The sequence below is a fragment of the Cynoglossus semilaevis genome, chromosome 15, assembly GCF_000523025.1.
Source record: "Cynoglossus semilaevis isolate Cse_v1.0 chromosome 15, Cse_v1.0, whole genome shotgun sequence".
Classification (NCBI taxonomy): domain Eukaryota; kingdom Metazoa; phylum Chordata; class Actinopteri; order Pleuronectiformes; family Cynoglossidae; genus Cynoglossus; species Cynoglossus semilaevis.
Window position 1 is genome coordinate 7205706 of NC_024321.1, and position 20316 is coordinate 7226021.

The 20316-nt window shown below is 41.0% G+C and overlaps 1 protein-coding gene across 2 annotated transcripts in view; it reads right to left on the reverse strand.

The window, feature by feature from the left end:
- Positions 1–415: 415 nt before the first annotated feature.
- tsc22d3 (TSC22 domain family, member 3) overlaps positions 416–20316 on the reverse strand; it is a 32148-nt gene continuing 12247 nt past the window's right edge. The window contains exons 1-3 of one of the 2 annotated variants that reach the window (XM_017039429.2): positions 3376–3886; positions 2788–2839; positions 416–2026 (exon numbers count right to left, since the gene is read on the reverse strand). In XM_017039429.2, coding sequence (XP_016894918.1) covers positions 1763–2026; positions 2788–2839; positions 3376–3500 — 441 coding nt within the window. In that variant the 5' untranslated portion in view covers positions 3501–3886 and the 3' untranslated portion in view covers positions 416–1762. Of the gene's footprint in view, positions 2027–2787; positions 2840–3375; positions 3887–20316 lie in introns of those variants that run through there. The other variant, XM_025062893.1, reaches the window with a different exon arrangement.

Genomic DNA, 20316 nt, shown 5'->3' on the forward strand with positions numbered 1-20316 from the left:
TAACTCAGAGACAGAGACTTCACGGTGCATTAAAAGGCGCAGATTTGTTTTGGGTGCAGACAGTTCATTTCCGCTGAATAATTCCATGTTTAATGGAATTTTTAGGAAAAAAGAAATTGTTTCCTTCAATGGAACTCTTCCTTGACCGTTTAACTCAGGAAATTAGCTTTGATTTATTTTTGATTCTTTTTCCCTACCATATTTCCATACAGGAAAATGCACTCATTTCATTTTTACTTTTTTAAAGTTGGAGTTTGTCACACTGCTGGTGACAACAAGACCAAGATGCTTTTTTCTGCACATAAATAGCATCTGATCATTTAAAGCTAACTCCTAGCATGCTAGAAGATTTATTTTACTTTGCACTTTACTTTATGTGCAGAGACAGGACAAAAGACAAAGTAACAGTGTAGGGTTTTATCTAAACATCTGGTTTATTGCAAATGTGCAGTTGTATCCAAACAACCCAGTGAACAACCGTTCCAGGATACGGTACAGCAACGACACAAGTTATCTCTGCAAGACACACAGTAAGTCCACAAAGTCCAAAGTCCTGGTTTGTTTAGAAACATTTCTGGTTGAGGAGACCAAGAAAAAAAAAAAAGGCAAACTCTTTGGTAGTAGTGAGAAAAACAACAACAGAGTTCATCATGTTCCTCTCATTACTGACAGGCACTGTTGTATGGACCAGCAAAAGGAGCAGACCAAGATGCTGGAAATAAATCAGGAGTGCATTCACAGCCAGAAACGCTGGGTTCTACTTTTCTCGCCTCCTCCACTGTGATCAATATCAGATCTTCCCACTTCACTGCTCCGTTCTTTTGCTGTAAGAAGAATTGTGGGCCGACGTGCATGTCGCCCTGGAATATTTGTATTTAAAAAAAAAACTTTAACTTTTAACATCAAAGTTAAGCACTCTTATTTTACAACTGGATTTGTTTGAATAAAACAAAACAAAAAGGAAAATGTAGCGGAAAAAATGTCCCCCCAGTAGCAGTGAGCCCCAGCAGCAGACACTACATGATTACATTGTGCATTAAGTCAGTCTACTGCAGTGCACCGGCTCAGACAGGTGCTTGTACTGCATTAACCACCTATTCTGTTAATTATTCTGGTTATGCATGAAGAAATGCAGGTGACGGACAAAGAAACATTAGCTACGAGAACACAGTCCTGGTAAAATGTGCGGCTGAGCCTCCGTGAATTTGGCATTTGGAGACGTGATGAATCCGTACGATGGGGGCTCTTCTCGCCGAGACTTGGGGGCAGGGGGGAAAGCCTCGGGTGTGTCTCCTCCGGGTGAGTCCTGGAGCAAACTTCCCCCACACTATAGCACGTAGCACCAGTCGGGCCAGCCCAAACATCACCTTTTCACCCCCAAAGTGCAAAGGGTGTTTTGCTGGAAGGGTTTTGGCAAGGCAGGGAATCGCCCTTCCCTCTGTCTCAAAGCAAGCGCTTGTCTGTGACTATTTAGCCCCCGCTTCATGTTCTAAGCGCTTTTGTCTACAAAGAGAGACTACGACAAAGACTCGGATGGAATCAGAGACAGGCCTGACACCTCAGCAGTCAGAGCGTCTAAAGTTCGGTTAGTGCCTCGTCAGCGACAGCAGTTCTTTTGAGTCCGATCGATCATTTTCAGCTCCGACACTTCACCTTCGTTCTTCCGAAGGGGTCTCGGAGGCAAAATTTGCAACACATTCATTTAATGGAGGTCCATTACTGTAAAGAGACAGTGGCTCTGCCCGCCCCAAGACAGAGCCACTTATACAGCAGAGCCCGTGCTGTGGTTGCAGGTCTGCTGGTGCTGCTCCAGGCTCACCCGGGCACTCTGATTATCTAGAGGCAGTAACACATCTGTGGGGATGCGTGACTGGAACTTTTCGAGCTGTTCTGGACTGGCCAGATTCTTCAGCAGATAGTTCTCCCTCTCCAGCTGGTTGTTCTTCTCTGCCAATTCTTTGATCTGCTCCTTCAGGACCTCCACCTCTTCCCGTACTGCATACATGAGATGGTTCTTCACAAGATCCTGTGGTGAAACAGCAGAGAAAATAATGAATGAGATTGGACACACAGCATTTACAACAAACTCAAATATAGACGAGGAGTGAGTCGATGGGACGTGTGATCCAGCAACAGGTGATTGAACATAGAACGGGACGGGGGCAATCTTAAAGCAGCGTGGGACATGGGGACACAGTGCAGCCTTAAACTTGGAACTTAAAGTTAAAGCGTGGAACTACTCCACTTCGCTCACCTGCTCTGCTGCTAACACCAAGACCAAGATGCTTTGCTGCGCATGAATAGCATCTGATCACACAAAGCCAGCTCCTAGCATGCTAGGAGATTCATTAACTATACTTTGCATTCTACACACAACATACTCTGCACTGTTTTGACTCCGAAGCCCTCTCATGTCATTTTTTTTTTGCAATCTTAATTGCAATCAGCTCTTCACTTACTTTAACTTTAATCACATCCAAACAAAAATGTAGGATCTGTGCTGTAGTCACATGACTGACACTTCCCTGGTGTTAGTGGCAGCAGCTGCACAATAAAGTGTTTTAACCTTCAAAATAGATTTTTAAAAAAAGTGGTGTATGTGGGTCACATTTGGTCAACAGTTGTGTTTGAACCACTTTTGACTGCAGACAATCTTTAAGTCTTTGGTCACTTTGTTGACTGGGGCTTTACCACACAGTGGGTTTGATATTTGTGTCATTGTCTGGAGATGATGTGTCATGTGCGTGTGTGTGTTGTGTGGGTGCATGCGTGCGTGCTACAACTTACCATTGCCTGTTCAATCTTGTTATCGATGGCCACAACGCTAGCACCAGAGGCACTGCAGGAAAAGAAAACAGGCCATAAATGAACAGTTGAAAACCACAACTGATATGAAGTCACAGCTCAGAGACACAAAAACACTAAACACTGAGATGAGGTTTGTGATTGTTTTTTCCAATGCTTTTATGCCAACGAAAATGAAAGGGAAAGTAGTTTGTCCAGACGATGCAGAGATAATCCTGATACTAGATGAGGACAAATATTCAGATTGTGTGTGCGTGTCATTCGACTTTACTTTGGTACATTTTTTTATGAATGTTATACTTTGAAAACTGTTCTTAGACTTTTCTTTCACACTAAGGTGAAACAGACACAAAGGCCACAGAGAGGTGAGCAGGTAATAATGTGCACTAAAACCCGCAAAAGTCCAATTAAATGACAATAGTCCAACAATAACAACAACAACCTAGTGTTCAGTGAGGCCTGCAGTAGAACTGAAAAGCAGTCTGGCTGTTTTATCTGACTGGTGATAAACCATGCAAATCTGAGACGGAGCCCTGCACCTTAACGACAGCGTCGCAAATCAATATTTACCTGTTGTCAAGTTTGACCGACACTACGTCTCCTCCGAGCAGCGAGGAGAAGAAAGAGATGGAGAAGTTGTGCAGCTGGTAGACCGCTACCTCCATGGGTGTTTTAGCGAACATCTCCGTGCTCATGTTGAGTAGCACACTCGTTTGAATAACACTCGACGCCACGTTTGCGGACGGTTTAGTTTCCTGGTCTGTAAATCCGGCCGTGTATTTCTTTCTTTCGTTTTGAAGCTAAGCACCTATTTGCAGTGCCGTGTCAATAAAGTCTGCTACGCTTCGCTGTGCGGGAGCGATTGTCTGGTGGTTATTTCTGCCACCGGCCAATATTTGTAGGGCTGGCGCTCTGACGTCGGCTGACGTACGCATAAATTAGGCAAATGAGATGTCGGCTGACGGCTCAGGTTTACATGGCGCCTTTTCGTGCCGTAGGAAAAAAAATCTCATACCACAACATGTACAACTTGTACTTTACACATATCTTTGATTTTTTTCACACGAGAAATCATGTATGTATGTGCACATTCTGTTATTAAACCGAAGCCAAGTTTTTAAATAATTTCATAAAGTGTCCTCAGCCCCAGTGTTTTTCCATTTTCTTGACACTTTTGTGTAGAAAATAAAATGCATCACACAAAAGCCATAAAATATGATGCAATGCTGAGAATAGAACAACGGCAGTGACTGACTGCAATACATTTGTTATTGTATTGGTCTTGCACATTTAACTGTGTGTGTGTATATATATATATATGACCATTTATATATTACAGTTGAGTGTACACTTTAGGCTTTTTGCAGTATACTTTACACGTTTCAATTTCGCATATTGCATAGACTGCAATACCTAGTACTCATATACATTACCCTGTGGACACAGTATGTCGTTACATAACATATGGTCCTGGTTTGTCATAACTGTCCAACTGAAACAGTTCTATTTATTGTAATCTACTGTCCTTTCCTGGTATCTGTGACATGCATAATGACCATTAAGTCAAATCTAATCTAATCTAATAAAGTTAACTATACCCATACCCATACACATAAAGTTAACTATACCCAAACTAATAATAATTACTGTAGTATGCATACCCATATATGAAAAGTGATATTCTGGGTATACAGTATCATTTCTGGTTGGAATTAACTTGATGATTTGTTATGTAATTTCTGAACTTTTGTCCTCATTAATTTACATACAGGACAGTAGTCTTCTAACGTGCAATTATTTTGATTGATATTTTGATGTACATTTATTACATTAACTTGTGAAATAATTTCTCAAAAATCCAAAATTTGTTTTAGACAGTATAAAGGTGGATACAAGTTACAGCTTTTTCCGACTACTGGAGCAACAGGACAGTTTCTTCTAGTCAATCAGGTGAATCCCGAAGGAACGAGCTTTAGAAGAACATCTGAACGCGCCATTGCAGCTGCCCGGGTTCTGAACTTTCCCTTCTGCCACAGCTTCTTCAAGAAACCCACAGATCTCTCTCTCTCTCTCTCTTTCTCTGTCTCAACAACAAAACAGCAAAACAACCACGTCTAACTAAACTCCATGTTTGCACAAACACAATTATCAAGCTATAACCATAGAGCTGTTAAACGATTACAAATAAAACAACAGTATTCCTTGTACGGACCAAACCTGTGTCGGTATAAATAAACACGAATGAATGGAATTTCATTTTGAATGTGTGACCCTCTAAATGATTAAGTAGTCAATGGATGGATGATGGGAATTGTTAAAAACAATTTTAATAATATCTTACTGCGGTATGCTTGTTTACTGCAATACGTGCCAAAAACAATGACAACGTGTTCTTTATGTTACTCCTACACAACAACATATAACGGAATGTCCTGCACCACCCGCTTGTTTACAAACTGTATAGATAGGTTAACGCTGCTCAGGTACTTTTCCACCCACTCTGCGGTAAATTTCCTTTAGTGTACATCTGAATTTTACCGGCCTCTAGTGGTCAAAGACCAGAATACAAGGGTAGCCAATGGATAATGTTCAACTTTTCCTGAACATGTTTACTAAGGAATTTTCCACACTGGTGTTTCTGGCTCTAGGATTTCCGGCAAATCCCTGTTATTGTGGGTTTTCTGGTTTTTCCTTTTTTTTTTTTTTTTTTAGCCTTTTAGCCTAAGTATGGAAAATTCTGAGAGCACACTTGGTAACACCATTGATCGATCGATCATTGTTTGATTGGTGTACTGATTGATTGATTGATTAGTTCCAAACTTTTTTTCATACTATGAGTATCGAAGTATCGGAAATGTTGATGAGTTCACCATTAATAAAGGAAAATTCAGTAATATTGTTTTCATTATAAATCATCCTGAAGTCCCAAAGGACATCACATGTGTTATTACACAGGTAAAAGGTGAGAAAATGAAGAAAAAACATTGCTGACTCCTTTAGCCAGCAAGCCCAAGCAGAAAGCAGATTGAGAGGGCATTAGCAGCCATCGTGCCTGTCGTTTCACATTGTGGACTGTGACAGTGAAGGTGCCAGCTTTAATATAACACCCTGGTCTGGTGATGAGGAGGTGACTTACCCTGCCCTGCTGTGATAGCCCCATTAAGGTGGGGGCAAGTCAAAACGATTACCTCTGGCTCAACTGAAAGCACAGACAGTGGGGAAGACTTTCTGCACCATACAATTGAAACACGACATAATGAGCCACAGGCTTTAGGATGATGACAGATTTAAGTAGGGAGCTTAAAATTCTGCTGCTTGTCTGTGCTGACGCCATTTTACCACTCATCAAAGCATCAAAGATTTCTTTTACAAAATATTGTGATTTTAAATAACTAAAAAAAAGTTAAAATTATTATCTTTAATTTGTCATTTTTGAGTAAACAACTTCTTTCTGACTTTGTTTTTATGTGAAAATCCACTGATTTATTTTTCCCAGCTCAGGAACAGACACATTATATAACAGTGTGATTCATCCTACTCAAATCTGAACCAGCCTTGCGTGTGTTGTTGTAAGTCGCATAATAGGATTGTTGTTCCCAGTGTTTAAATAAAAACTGAACATGAACGCCTGCAACAGAACAATAACAAACATCCTGGGAGATTTCGATATAGGCTCACAATATGTGATAATTCTATGGTATGAATAATTGTTTGGCTAAAAACAGTTGTAAAAAAAAACGACTAGAGGGAAGTTATCAGTGTGACCCACATGAGTGATAACAACAGTGGTAGTATGGGCCAATTAGACCCCACACCTCTGACACCATTACCTAGATTTATTTAACACTATAGCACACAGCGTAGTTTAAAATAAGTTTAAAAAAAATTTAAAAAAGAAGAAATAAAATTAGACAAATACATAGAGTCACCACACAAAAACACGCTGACATCAGCAGATTGTTTGTTTTTATGTTAAGTGCTCCAGGGTTGCAACACGGAATCCTTTTCGTTGTTGCACCAAGCATAGAAAAATGATCAAATCAATAAATGCGAGTGTAGTGAGTGTGTGTACCACCACATTTGATTATTTCATGTTTTAGTAATTGTTGAACTGACATCCAGCTCTGCTAAGACCTTGTTAGTAATGGCAGGTAGCAATCATATTTAGTTGAGATGTTAGCTGTTAGCAAGTAAACGTTCTCTCAGATTTACTCCACTGTAATATATATATATGTATATATACATATATATACAGAATTCAAACATTGCTTGTATTTGGGTCAAATGCTGCTTTGGCTTAAATTCAAATCAAAACACAGGAACATAAAGGAAAACTAAGTTTTCAAACACATGGTTGGTAGTTCCAACCATGTGTGGTTGGAACTATATATAAATATATATATATATATATATACATGTATGTATATTACAGTGGAGTAAAATTATATATATAGTGAATGGTCTCAAAATGTACAATTTAAAAAAATACTACCCTCAGTACAAAGTGTTTAAAACACCTTGTCATAGAAGTAAACTTACTGTATGTACACAACATAGTTCAATTCATTTTCAGTCACATGTCAGACAACAGCCGCTACAGACGACTCATGACCGCAAGACTTTCTCCAAGTACAACTTCAGAAAATACACTTTCTGACAAACGTGGCAGTGACTCACTGTCCTTCGTCCTCAAGCCTGCAACAAACATCTGTTATCATCTGTCCAGCCCAGACTTCTCTTCTCTGTGCACATCTGCCACTATCACATGTCGCGTCCCGGCCAAGACATCCTCTTAACACAGAACAAACTCTCCGGCTACCATCTGCTGCCTCCACTTACCGACGGTCTGGCCTCCTGAACAGACTCGGAGAGTAAGGGGGTGAGTAGCTCACAGCCCTCTCTGGAAAGCTAAAGTGCTGGTGATGACAACAGAGTCTGTGGGACTGCTCGGCCAGGCGAAAGGGACAAAGAGTTCTGGGCGAAGGTGGTCTGGGCCCAAAACAGGAAACTTCAGCGAGACGTGACCGAGACTGTCCCATGTTGACGTCCAAATGAAGGAGCCGTTCAGGTGGCAGGAGCACTTTGACTGTTTGTCCACTGCTCAGCTGTTGTCGAGTCTCAGCCACTGTGTTGTCACAGCACAAAGGAACAATTGAGCGTCAGTGTCACCCCTGAATGTGCAGCAATAAATGTGAGTGCCACGCACAGACTGGCACTTGGTGATGCGCCTCCAATCCACGGTGAAATAACAATGGCCCCAGAGACACAGTGAAAGTGACAGTTCTCTGCAGAGGCTCATCTCTATACTGCTAAAGTAACTGACAATGGAAGTCAAAGAAAACTCTTACTTTACCAAAGGGAACCATCGTAGTTTGCATTGTTTAACCAGTGCCGTGCAATCAAAACTGGATATTTATGACGAAAAAATAAATCTTAGAAATGTTTTAAAACACCACATGCAGCCAAATGAGGGTAAATATCTGTCATTTCTCACTTTACTGCAGTACAACCCGTAGTACAGGGAGATTTTTTTCCCAAGCTAAGCATGATTGATGACACCTGAGGTCACAACCTTACATAAATTAACAATTCAATCTTCAAGTAAAGAAAAAAAAATTGCAAATGTTAGATCAATAAAATATATGATCTAAAATATTTCAAAATTTAAAAAAAGATATGTGTGAGGTCAATTTGACCTGAGAAAACCAAAGGTTCCTAAAAATACAGGCAATTCAAAGGTTAAAGATATTGTTACACAACCACTTGTGACTCTCAAGACAATTAAGCTGATGAATTAGTTCAGCGGTTACTTATGCAACACATTGAATTACAAGTTACACATTAAAACCCTCTAATGTATCTGTCAGTCAACCAAATCTGTCTCTCTTCATATCAAGGTGTAATTAACGTATTAATGTTCTCAGACCTGACGCTGCATGTGAAGGTTAAAGCCATTCCTCATTGACATCATTAACCACACGTTGCATGCTGGATGGTTTGTTCTGCCTAGGTGCTTCTCATTAGCACTGTATGCACGTAATCCACTTGACAGACAAAGAAAAACAGATTCTTGATACCTGATAGTCTATGGAACACGAGATGCACAGACAAGTTGGGTTCTAATGCACTCGACTGAAAATATCTTGTAAATCCAGTTTCTGCAGGTTGCCAATCCTAGTAATGATGCCAAGATCATAATGGTTGAATAAGATGCCATTAATAGGATTCGGCTGAAGGTAAATATATGTTATTAAATATATGTAATATATGTTATCCTGCTCTGAGACAGAAGACGATTTGACAAAGACATCAGAATTTTCTACTGCTTCACGCTTTCCCACACTTGTGCCACAACAGTAAAACAAAAATTTAACTTAAACCAATTAAACCATAAGAACATGAAATGAGACATAATGATCTTCATCAGTCTTCATCACCTGGACCTGTTTAGTTGAACACAACACCGATATGCTCTCAGGAATTGAATAAAGATACAAACAGAGATCTCCTGCCACAGCTTTGACTCTCTCTCTCTCTCTCTCTGTTTCTTACCCCTACCACCAGAGTGCATTTGACCCTATTGAAGCTCAACCTCAATTGTTTTTTTATGGTGCAGCTCTTGGATAGCTAGAGTGTGAGGTTCTAGGGGAGTCAATGTGTGGTCGGGTTTAGAAACTGTCCTTCTGCATGATGATTGGACAAACCTCCCAAAAGACAGAACCACATTTTATGTTTAGCTTCCTCTTTTTCATAGACCAGCAACTGCCATCATTTTAACCTGTTATCCCTTAGTCAATGTTTCAAAGAAGACAAAGTACAAAAGTTCTTCCTCTATTTTGTCTCTTGACAACATAAAATGATTCACTTTAAGGATTTAATAAGCAGAAGACTACTCCTAGGGCAACTCCTTGGCAAACCTTAGGTAATTTGTACTGCATTTACAGCAGCCTTCACTGGAACTAATAGAAGTTTACAGTAGGCCGAGCTGCAGTTTAATAAATGGTGCGGCCCTGTGAACTACAGACAACAAGCCCGGGGTGTTTACAGCATCTGGCACCTGCCTGTGTTTTGTCAAATGTTAGACATCAACTTCATCATCATCATCATCATCATCATCATCATCATGACTCTCCTCAACAGCTAATGTTTATGTAGGCTCACCTATCTTTGAACAGGACAAATGTTCTGGCTGAGTCTACTGTGAAAATACTGCCATAGATGCCAGCAGCAGAGGAATGTGTTGAGGAAGCATCCCAGAATGATCACTTGTCAGGCAACATTCATCTCCCAGCACTTATGTTCCCAGAGGAGAAATAACACGATGTTCTAGCTGAAAGCCTGTTGGACTAACAGCTGCAGAGCTACCGTGCACTGATAAACATCATTGATTTTATTATTACTACTACTTATTATTATTATTATTACTACTACCTATCTCAGTGCCCTTCAACTAATCTCGGTCCTTGGTTGTTGTACCATAAACATTTACCAGAGGGCTGGTTCTGTTTTGATGAACTTGAGTACGTGCTAATAAAATAGCCTGTGTGAGTTTACATCTCCAAGACAAGAGGTTTCCTCGTGAACCTGTCTCAGATTAACTTAACACAAACCATGAACGGCGATGGTCAACGAGGAACTCCGACACTTACCAAGTAGCCATGTCTGCCACTCAGCATGGAAGCTGTGATGAACGGCCGGCACCGTGGGGAGGGGGGGGGATCGTGTCCCAGAACAAAAGGTTACTGAGGTCAGCGCTATGTGTCTATATTCATCTGTCCATATGAGTTCTGTGTGCTCAACAAATCATGTCATGGACACGGTGTGGTTGTGTGTCAGATGTCATGCTGGCATGAATACATGCTGCTCCCAGACTAAAACTCGTCCTGGTCTAGATATCTGAGAATTTCTGAGCAAATTAAAGGGACATTACAGTGATTGCATCTAAGTGACAACTGCAGCTAAGAAGACAAAAATTAGCACCAAAAAAAACCCAACTTTGAGTGATTAGCACTTTTACAGAAAGGAGATCACCCAGTGCTTTTGGTACGCTAGTTTACTGCCACAATCCAAACACATGCAGGAACAGAGTGAATGACCAGAGGTGTAAATGTGAGTGTGAATGGTTGTTAGTCACCCTGCTGTTCGCCCAATGAATGCTGGGATTGGCTGCAATCCCTGGCAACCCTGAGAACGGTTGACTGGTAGTGAATGGATCTAATCAGTTGACTACGTTTACACGTCAAAACAGTGTATGAAGATCATTTCTCTGCTCTGACTGTGAAAATAAGCCCGTTCTACATCATATCTGGATCATCTACATCTATATTTTTATTCAAACGCAGTCGTCACTGTCATTGTTCACTTTCCCATCCTTTTTCTCCGCTCTTCTTTCTCAACTTGTGTATTTATCCGACCCTGCAGCTGTGCGACCAGAGTCATCATCATCTGAGATAACACAGCAGACACGCGGGCCCTCGAAGAGCCGCCCCCCCTCGGTGTGTGTTTGTGTATTTGTGAATGTTTTTGTTTGCGTGTGTTAATGCTGATGCGTGCGGTTGCTCACACGGACACGACCACATGAACGGCGGCCTTGTCAGCACAGTCTGGATTTAGCTGGGCCGACAGGCACCCTGCTATCAGTCGCCGTTGGCGGGGTACGTGCTCTGAACGGTTCCCACAGACTCCAGCAGACTTCTCTGCTGAGCATTAAAGCCTGGTCCTTTTGTCACCTACGGGATGCCAGTGGAGCAATGACTTCGTTCCCAGGCATCATGTGAGACCAGTCACTGGCGGTCATCGCTGCAGGAAGTGAACCGCCTCCTTACATCCATCAGTGGGATCATAAATTGTGTTTCCTATGGCTTTTGTTCAACAGACTTTTCCGAGGCGGCCTTTTACCAGTGAGAGAACTATACATACTGTACATGTCTATACTCTCATACTCATATATCAGTCACTACAACTGCAATACTGGTAAGTTAGTCACACTGGCCCGAGGATGTTCTAACACCTAGTCTTCAGCTGAACATCAATATCGTCTTTCTTTGACAAAACCACTGGAATGAACGTCATCATAAGTGATGTCTCCACTGTACTGTGAACCTAAAGATAATTGATCAAATTAGAATATTTCTGCTATTTTCATCAGACTAAAGTTACCAGTCATACAGTGTACTATGTAAAACAGTGTGTACACAAGAAGTACTTATTTTGTTTTAGGCTCACAGCCCACAAACCAACGAAGAAATGTACTGTATTTAAAGACACCTAAATGTAAAGGAAAAAGATGGAGGAAATATTAAATATGAATTAATTCATTATTTTTTGATTAATGCGTGCTTTTAAAAGTATTGGTAAAATAGTTTTACATCCAATTTCTACTAATTAGAAAATACATTAAAGTTTATGAACATTTTATTATTTTATTGTTATCGTTAAATATTTCTCCTTGAATAATGATAATAATGACACATTTGTTTAATCATTATAAGCCTAATAGAGCTATTCAAATAAACTGACTGAATCTGATTTAAATTATATATCACTTACGTATTTCTCTCAGGGAGATAGATATATATTTACCTCTTTTAATCTTACTTTTACATCCTTTCACTTCTTTCAGTCCTTTCACACCTTTTCCGTTTGTCTTCAGTTTGTGTGTGTGTGTGTGTGTGCTTTGAACTTCCTCTTCTTGTGTGTTTATTGTGTAGAAACACTTAAAAAAGACCATTTCATTTGAAAACGGTTTCATGTAAAATACAGCTCTGCCTTCAGAGACCCAGCGTCTGAGCCGCGCTGTGTTCATATGTAAATAATGAAATAAATTCAGCGGAGCCGCACAGCTGCCTTAAAACCATTCATGTGCCACTTCCAAAAGGCGTACATGACATAACTCAAAGTGCAGCTTTGAAGTGGAGCAACAGGGAGCTCATGGATGTTTGGCACCTCATATAACTCCCCCCACCAACCATTCAGGTGTCTAAAAAAAAAGGGCCGCAGTCTCTCACTGCCCCACAGAGGTTCATGTGAAAAGAGAACATCATGTACCCTGGGTTTCTTCAGCCTGTCTGTGTGGTAAAAACCCCGACCCGTGGAGGACGAGGCCCAGATGTGTCGGCAAAATAAAACCATGCTGTGGTTGTAATAAAAGAAAACTTCAATATACACAAATCCAATTAGATCGGCCACATCTCTTTCAGGAGTAACACAACAGAAGTGTACACCCAGATGTGTGGCCACCCACAGAAGAGAACTGTAAAAACAAATACGTTCTGGCTATAAACGTGCGCGTTACGTCACCCGTTCTTGCTGCTAAATTCTCTCAAAGTAATGAAATTAGCGTTAATTGCAGTGCACTTGAAAAAGAATCAAGTAAAAGCAGATTGATCACGGTCATAAACTCCTCTCAGTGTAACACTGGGGGATTCACTTACAATACATTTGATATGTTACTGACACTGTGAGAAAATGTGATGAACGGTCTGTACCAGAGCTGTCAATTTTAACCTGTTAAGAAGTTCTGCCAGTAACCAGATACAATTTGTTGATGCATTTTGATGAACTCTGTGTCTGCACTATTTTTGATTCACTTCTTGTCATTTAAACAGAAACAAAATGTCCGTTTCTCCATCTCAGCTGCAAAGCTTGTAGAGGCTTCAACTTCAGATGACATGCCCTGCTTGTGTCAGACCAGCAGAATTATACGTATAATTTTATCATTTGGATTAGTCACGAATAACAACAGGTGTGAAACACAAACACCTACTATAACTTTCTGTACCAGCAATATACAGAAAAACTGATTAATCACGATTAATCGTGAGTGATTGTGATTTATCCAAAGCTACCCCGTTTTATTTGTTTTTCGCAATTTTGTTATTTTTCACCTAAGTTAAGAAAAATGAGCAAACCCTAACAATAACATGTATGTATTATGTAACAGCATCTGTCAATGCACAGTCTGACTGAAGAAGCAGGCCTGCTGCCATTCACAAGACTATAACAACTATATCACACAGTGTATCAGTCATTAGTTCATTAGTTAATAGGAATTTGTTCAATAAATAATTCCCTCAAGCCAATAATGAAAAGCAAATACCAGATCATACATGTAATTTCTGTAGAACAGTTGCAACAATGTATCAACATATACTGTCAGTTTACAACAAATAAAAGAAGAAAATATAAATCACCCAGCTGGGGTGTTAGTTGATTAATATGAATTAATTTAGTAACTTATTCATTCATGTAATTTGTGGTCATTGACATCACTGTTAGACTAACAATTATCATCATGTCGGCTGACGTATGAAGTATTGTAACTTCTGGCCTGCATTCAGCAAAACAAACCGTATTCCTCAAATATTGTTTGTGTTTTTTCCTGTGATTGGTATCAGCCCGGCAGGATTTATACTGCGAGCCACCAGCACTATTTCAGGATGTGACTGAGGCGGGCAGGGGAAGGATCTGTATCAAAGGCTGCTGTGTGATCCAAATAAATTAACAACACAGCCATATCAAGAACAGGGACTTAACAGGAACCCCAGCCTATCCTGCCTCCACAACGCCAGAAAACACTGCCCTGAAGGCTGAGAGGCAGCTTGACAGATTCTCTGGTTTTCGTCATTTCATTTATTTTCTTCATCCGTTCGCAGTCCATATGTAGACACAGAGGTCACTGAGGTCGGACACAACCTTAACACTACATGGAAAACTCATGATAAGAAAACTTGACCCCTCCTGAGGATGTTGAGCTCAGTGTCATAAATGCCAATGTTGGAACTACAGAAATAAAATGTTCTGCAGAAGCAGGAAAATCGCACTGTGACGAGGGAAGTTTCTGAAGGCAGGGTTTTACTACTTGAAATTATTTTTACTGCACAGAAATTACAGCCTGACAGCAGAGTCCAGGTTAAAGCCCTCTTCCCAGAAACAAACAGGAAATTCTTCCACTTGAAGAGACTCTTGAACTCTGGATTTGGTGTGAGCACACATGACAAGCAGTCGTAGAGAGATGCCATTTTTCAAGCTGCCTTTCCTGGTCTCTGCTGCACAGGGGGAGAGTAAACAATGCTGGGCTCTGGATGTCGGCTTCCAGCGTGTACGCAGGAGGTGCAAAGTTCACTTGTGAAATCACAGAACACTCCAGTGTGATGCACCACAGATATCCAATCATGCACGGAGATTCGTATCGTTGTCTGAACGCAATAAGAAGGAGGACAAGTGCAAATCACGCAGGCACGTAACTGCAACGTCGCTGAAACGGATGAACACACGGTTGAGGTCGCTGAGGCGTGCAGAAAGAACACGGTCGCACTCACATGTGAACACGAGCAGGCACGCACACACGCAACAACACACACTGTTTGTGCATCTGTTTCAACTTGTAAAATCACAGGATGTGGAAGAGGAATTCTCCCAGGACACTAAGTCAGGACACAACTTCACACCTTTCATGGGATTTTCATAAAGTGGATTAAATTTAAAAAAAACATTTAAAAAATATATAGAAGGGTTCAAAGAGTTCTCAGGTTTTAGATTGTATCAATCAGAGTTTTAGAAAAAGTAGGAATGCTGTTTGGTAAAGCAGTGCTTTGGAATCAAAGAGTAATAAAACACAACAATTCCAAGTGAGTGTGACAGAGGAACAATCAGATGATGTTGATGTGCTGAAAGAAAATCTGAGGCTGACGTAAAATCCTTAATCAGATCTGGCCTTCACCAGACGCTGCCTAGTAACAGCCCTCTATTGTTTTGAAGATGAACAGATTTGCTCACGTCGGCGCTCTTTGGGAACCAGTGAGCTGTCACCTTATCACTGTGTCCAAACAAACAGGTACACGAGGTTCCCACCAGCATAACTATCCCAGTGACCCGTCAGATAGAAGCATAAGCTATCGATGCTAAATGGCTAAATCATTCAAATGCAATCATTTTAATCGGGCCACATAAAATATCTAGTGGTGTATTCTGCTGCGTGGCGCTTTGGCCCAGAGGTCGTTGGTGTGGAACTGCAGGGTTCACCTCCTGGGCAAGACATCATATGTCCTCTGTCCGAGCGCTTCATTAACAACAGCCTTGTTTGTTTACAAAGACCAGACACCTAAAATACCATAATACCATATCCCTAATATTAGCAGTCAGAGCAGTATTACTGCGATGACTTCAGAGTACTGTTCCACGTCAGATTTCTTGTTTGTCCCGTCAGATTTAATGAAGTGAAAACGTTATTATTGTTTTTGAGGAAGTGTGAGTATGTTTTGCAGAACTGAAATAAAATCCTGTTACTCAGTTTGCCACACCTAGCTGGATGACGCCTGTCTCACACACGCACAGACAGAAACACACACACACACACATACCTGCACACACACATGCAGCATGTGAACAGAAAAATGCCCAGTCATGATTAGTTGCTTCATTTTGTCCAACTGCAACAGAAGCAGCAGAGTATGTGTCAGGCAAAAGTTTTAGGCAGCTGCGCAGTTTCCTGGCCAAAAAGCCAGGAAACACTATGCTTTGCTAGCTGCTGGCCTGGTGCATTCATGAAAAGTTTATATATATATATATATATAAAAGCCCCTAAACAACCCATAAAAAACTGTATATGCTGTTAGCAATTAGCTTCTGTCTTGTCGGACTTGTCTGCCACCTGGTGCACATTCACCAGTCCAGCTCCCTCTGTCCTAACCCTCCTCATTCACTCATCTTTGTATTTGCTCTAAACAGCTATTATCAGGGCCTTTTGTCTACCCTGTGTCTCAGAACAGTAAAGCGTCTCAGACTGGCGTGCGTCAGGACATCAAAACCATGAATCTTGATAGCAATTATCCTGTCTCTGACCTGTCTCACATTCCTACCTGTTGTCTGGTACATGCAAACCTATTTTGGCACTGATGTTGATGTTATGAAAGGGGGAGAAGGGTTGTGAAAAGACCTGTGCCGGTCGGGGCGGGGGTGTGGGGTGAGGGGGTTCGTATACAGTAGGTGCGGTTCCTGGTGAAACAACAGCCTTGTGTACAGCCAGCCTACCACGTCTGGGCTGGATTCCCAGTAAAAGATAAACACACCGCTGCTCTGCCGGGTCATGTTCCTTCTCTGTTATGTTTTGGCCAAAAAAAATAAAATAAATTAAAAAAACTCAGAAACACAAGGTCTTTTGTTTGTTGGGAGCATAAAGTACAAACTTAAATATGTTCTTAACATAGTTGCCATCTGGGACCAACTCTATAGTACTGGCTGTTTACTGGTTTGTTATGTTACAGCTGACCAGCGTTCGGGCAGATAAACACTTTTCAGGACAGAACCGTCCGGGTCAAGGAAGTGTCTGCTGTCAGACTCTTCTTCTCGCACTGACACAGTAGCACCTGCCCCAAGCTCACCCGCTGTCTGAGTGTGAGAGCAGTGTTAAATGTTTTTGGACTTCTCCCGTATCAAAGCCGTCTGCCGGTGTGAGGAGGGCAGCGGCCGTCCAGGCCGAGTTGATGAGGCGTCTGATCGGAATAAAGAGAGTCTGTACGATCTTCTTTCAACGCAGCTCAGTCCATCGGATACCCAGCGTCTGTGCTCAGTGCTTTGTATCAAAGCCAGAGCAGCGAGTTCACACCAAAACAGGAAAATGCCAAAAATGAGGAAGAAGAAAAGTGGAGGAACGAGAGCAAGTGAGTAAAAGACGCAGAGAGAGAGAGAGAGAGAGAGGGGGCTTTTACAGCTGTTGTTAGGTATGGTTTCCTCTGATACCAGTACTTGGCTGTACTCCCAGTTTTTTAGGTACACTGTGAGGAAATACAAATACTTTGAGATATTGGTGGTTTGGAAAGTGCTGCCACGTAATGATCGTGATGAAATAAATTGCTATCACTGACACTTTTTGATATAAATTATGCGAAAGTTAAAAATAAAAGTGAACTTTGTTACACGGTAGTTAAAGCAGCCCAACAGAGTTTTCTCTTCACTCTCCCAAATCTTTTCCTTCCTTTTTTATGGATGTTGTGCAGAGGCAACGGTGCAGACAGCTGCGACGTGCATAAGCCTCTTAACAGGATCAAGGTCATTAGAAGATTCTCTAATCTGTGCTGTACATCCTATTATGTTTGCATCAGCAGGTGTCACGGAACAAAGTCGAAAAAGAAAAAAATCTGGAAGTGTTCCAAACCTTGATGCAAATATTCGGTCAAGACAAAATAAGTGTGCACAGTGGAAGGGTGGTTAGTGCTCTGGCCTTACAGCAAGAAGATCAAGGGTTTGATCCCCTTTGATAACCGATAGGCTGCCTGTGTTTCTACAGAAATCTGCAGCTGCAGACTTAATCAATTTTAGCTCATCAGCACCACTCGCAGGGTGGGAGTAAAACTGCCATTTTAGAGTATTAAGTATTTTTTTCTCAGCGATCGGAGAAGAACAGAAAATATTTACCAGTGAATTTGCCAACACTTTTCAAAGGGTCATTGTTTTTGCCCCAGCCCCTCTGGTGGGAACCACTAACTTTCAGCTGTTTCTGGCTTATGTTGCTTTAGCTTTTGTCATGTACTTGCAACTATTGTTGTTTTTTGGCTAACTTTCTTATTTTTATTATTTCCATGTGAATTTCAAGTTATTGTATATTTTCCCAGCTGTTTCAATATTCACCATTTCTTGGCTTATGTTTATCGATGTTTGACATCTAGCTAATTTATTTACTTACTGGAAATGCAGTATTTTCTAAATCTGCCGGAAATTGACATTTAAATACATCATGAAATCAAATTTTACCTAAAAGGCCTACATTAGGCACTTACATTTCCAGATAATTAGTGTAAGTTATTATCAGAGTACGAGTCGGTCCTTCAGTCACTCCAGGAGCCAAGCCACTCTTTCAATGTGTCACTGCTTGTGAACGCTCCTTCAGGATTCATTGGTTTTTAAAATATAATTCAAATGAGAGTGAAAGACAACGAGTCGCAGACACTGAGAGAATAAATAACACTTTCCTGATGAACAGTAGTCATCTGTTTACACCCAACACTGCAAGAAAAGGACAGGACTCCACACGTACATTTAGATGAAAATAATAATAATAAAAAATGTGTGTTTTTGCTGCCCCCCTTCCCTCCCCTGGTATTTCTCTGAATTCCTCACTAATATGAGCTGCAGGTTTCCTGCCAGAGGGGAAAGAATGATTCCAGTGAAAAGGAGGACAGTGTAAAAACATCAAAAACTCTCCACATGGCTCGCTTTCACATTCTGGCTAATGATTATACAGGGCAGAATTCTAGAAAAAGCATGAAAGGAACGCCATTGTTTTGCCAGTATTTTGTATCTGTTTGTTACACAACTACTGATATGAAGAGGAGATTGTCCCAGAAGTAGGAGGAGCCAGTATACACCAGCAGATGGCAGTTACATTTATGAATACAGCCATGGTAACGGCCATATACACACATACAGACTGCACCACTTTGCTGCATGCATCCAGTATAAGTCGTACAAACACTGTACGCTACAACATCTGTTTAAATTCCACCCTCTGGCCTGAGCCACCCGCCAACTCATCAGTTTTCAGAAGAAATAGAACATGTTGTTGTTTTAATGGCGTTGCCCAATAAGTGCAGCCCAGCCTCCCCCTCCCCCCCCCCACACACACACACATTATCACCTTTAATATGGGAGTATCGCTCAGCTATGTAAATGTAAGTAACGCTACAAAAGCCTGAAGGTGACGCACCAGTAAACACAAGAGGGTTTCAGGAGAAAAGGTGTGCGAAAATGACAGATGCAAATGTGTAGGAGGGAGAAAACGAAGACTCTTGCACCACACAGATGATTATGATTTCCTCCCAAATTCCTGTAGACGTCAAAGTCTATTTTGGCAAAGGAATTACAAGTGAACTGTTTCCTGCACAGCACTCACAGTAGTTGACTGTTTTCCTTCTTAAAACTGTTTTCTGTTGTTGCTTAGTGTGTCTCTTTTCTGCAATGGATTTTGAGGACTGCACCACTAGATACGTTCAATTATTCAGGTTTTTGACATTTTTCCAGAATGTCAACCTGGGGTTTTTAAGAAAAGAACATGGAATACTGACTTTATTGCTGACCTGGAAACTCCGAAGAAAACATCTTGACCCTATTTGACCTCCCCACAGTTGGTTGACAAGTATATAAAGTTGGATAAAATGTTTCTTCTGTCTCTGCTAGTAAGCTACAGTCGCTCTCAAGTCAGTTATTAATAGCGCTTTGTGTACAGAGGAGCCCACTGACAGACTTCTGCCAAAAACATAACCATCTGGACAGTATGCACATATGTATAATAATTTTGTCATAATTCCCCACTTTTTGACAGTTTCTAATTCAGCGGGGTAGCTGTTAGTCCAACTAGCTTTGTGTCCATAAAGTGTACAGAAAAAAACCCACAAACAAACTTGGGCTAAAGATGTAACCAACCATCTGGACTGAATGATCAAGATGTGCATTTGGACGAGAACAAAGATGAGATATGGTTTTGGAGGCACAAAAAAAAATCTGGTCTATGGGTTC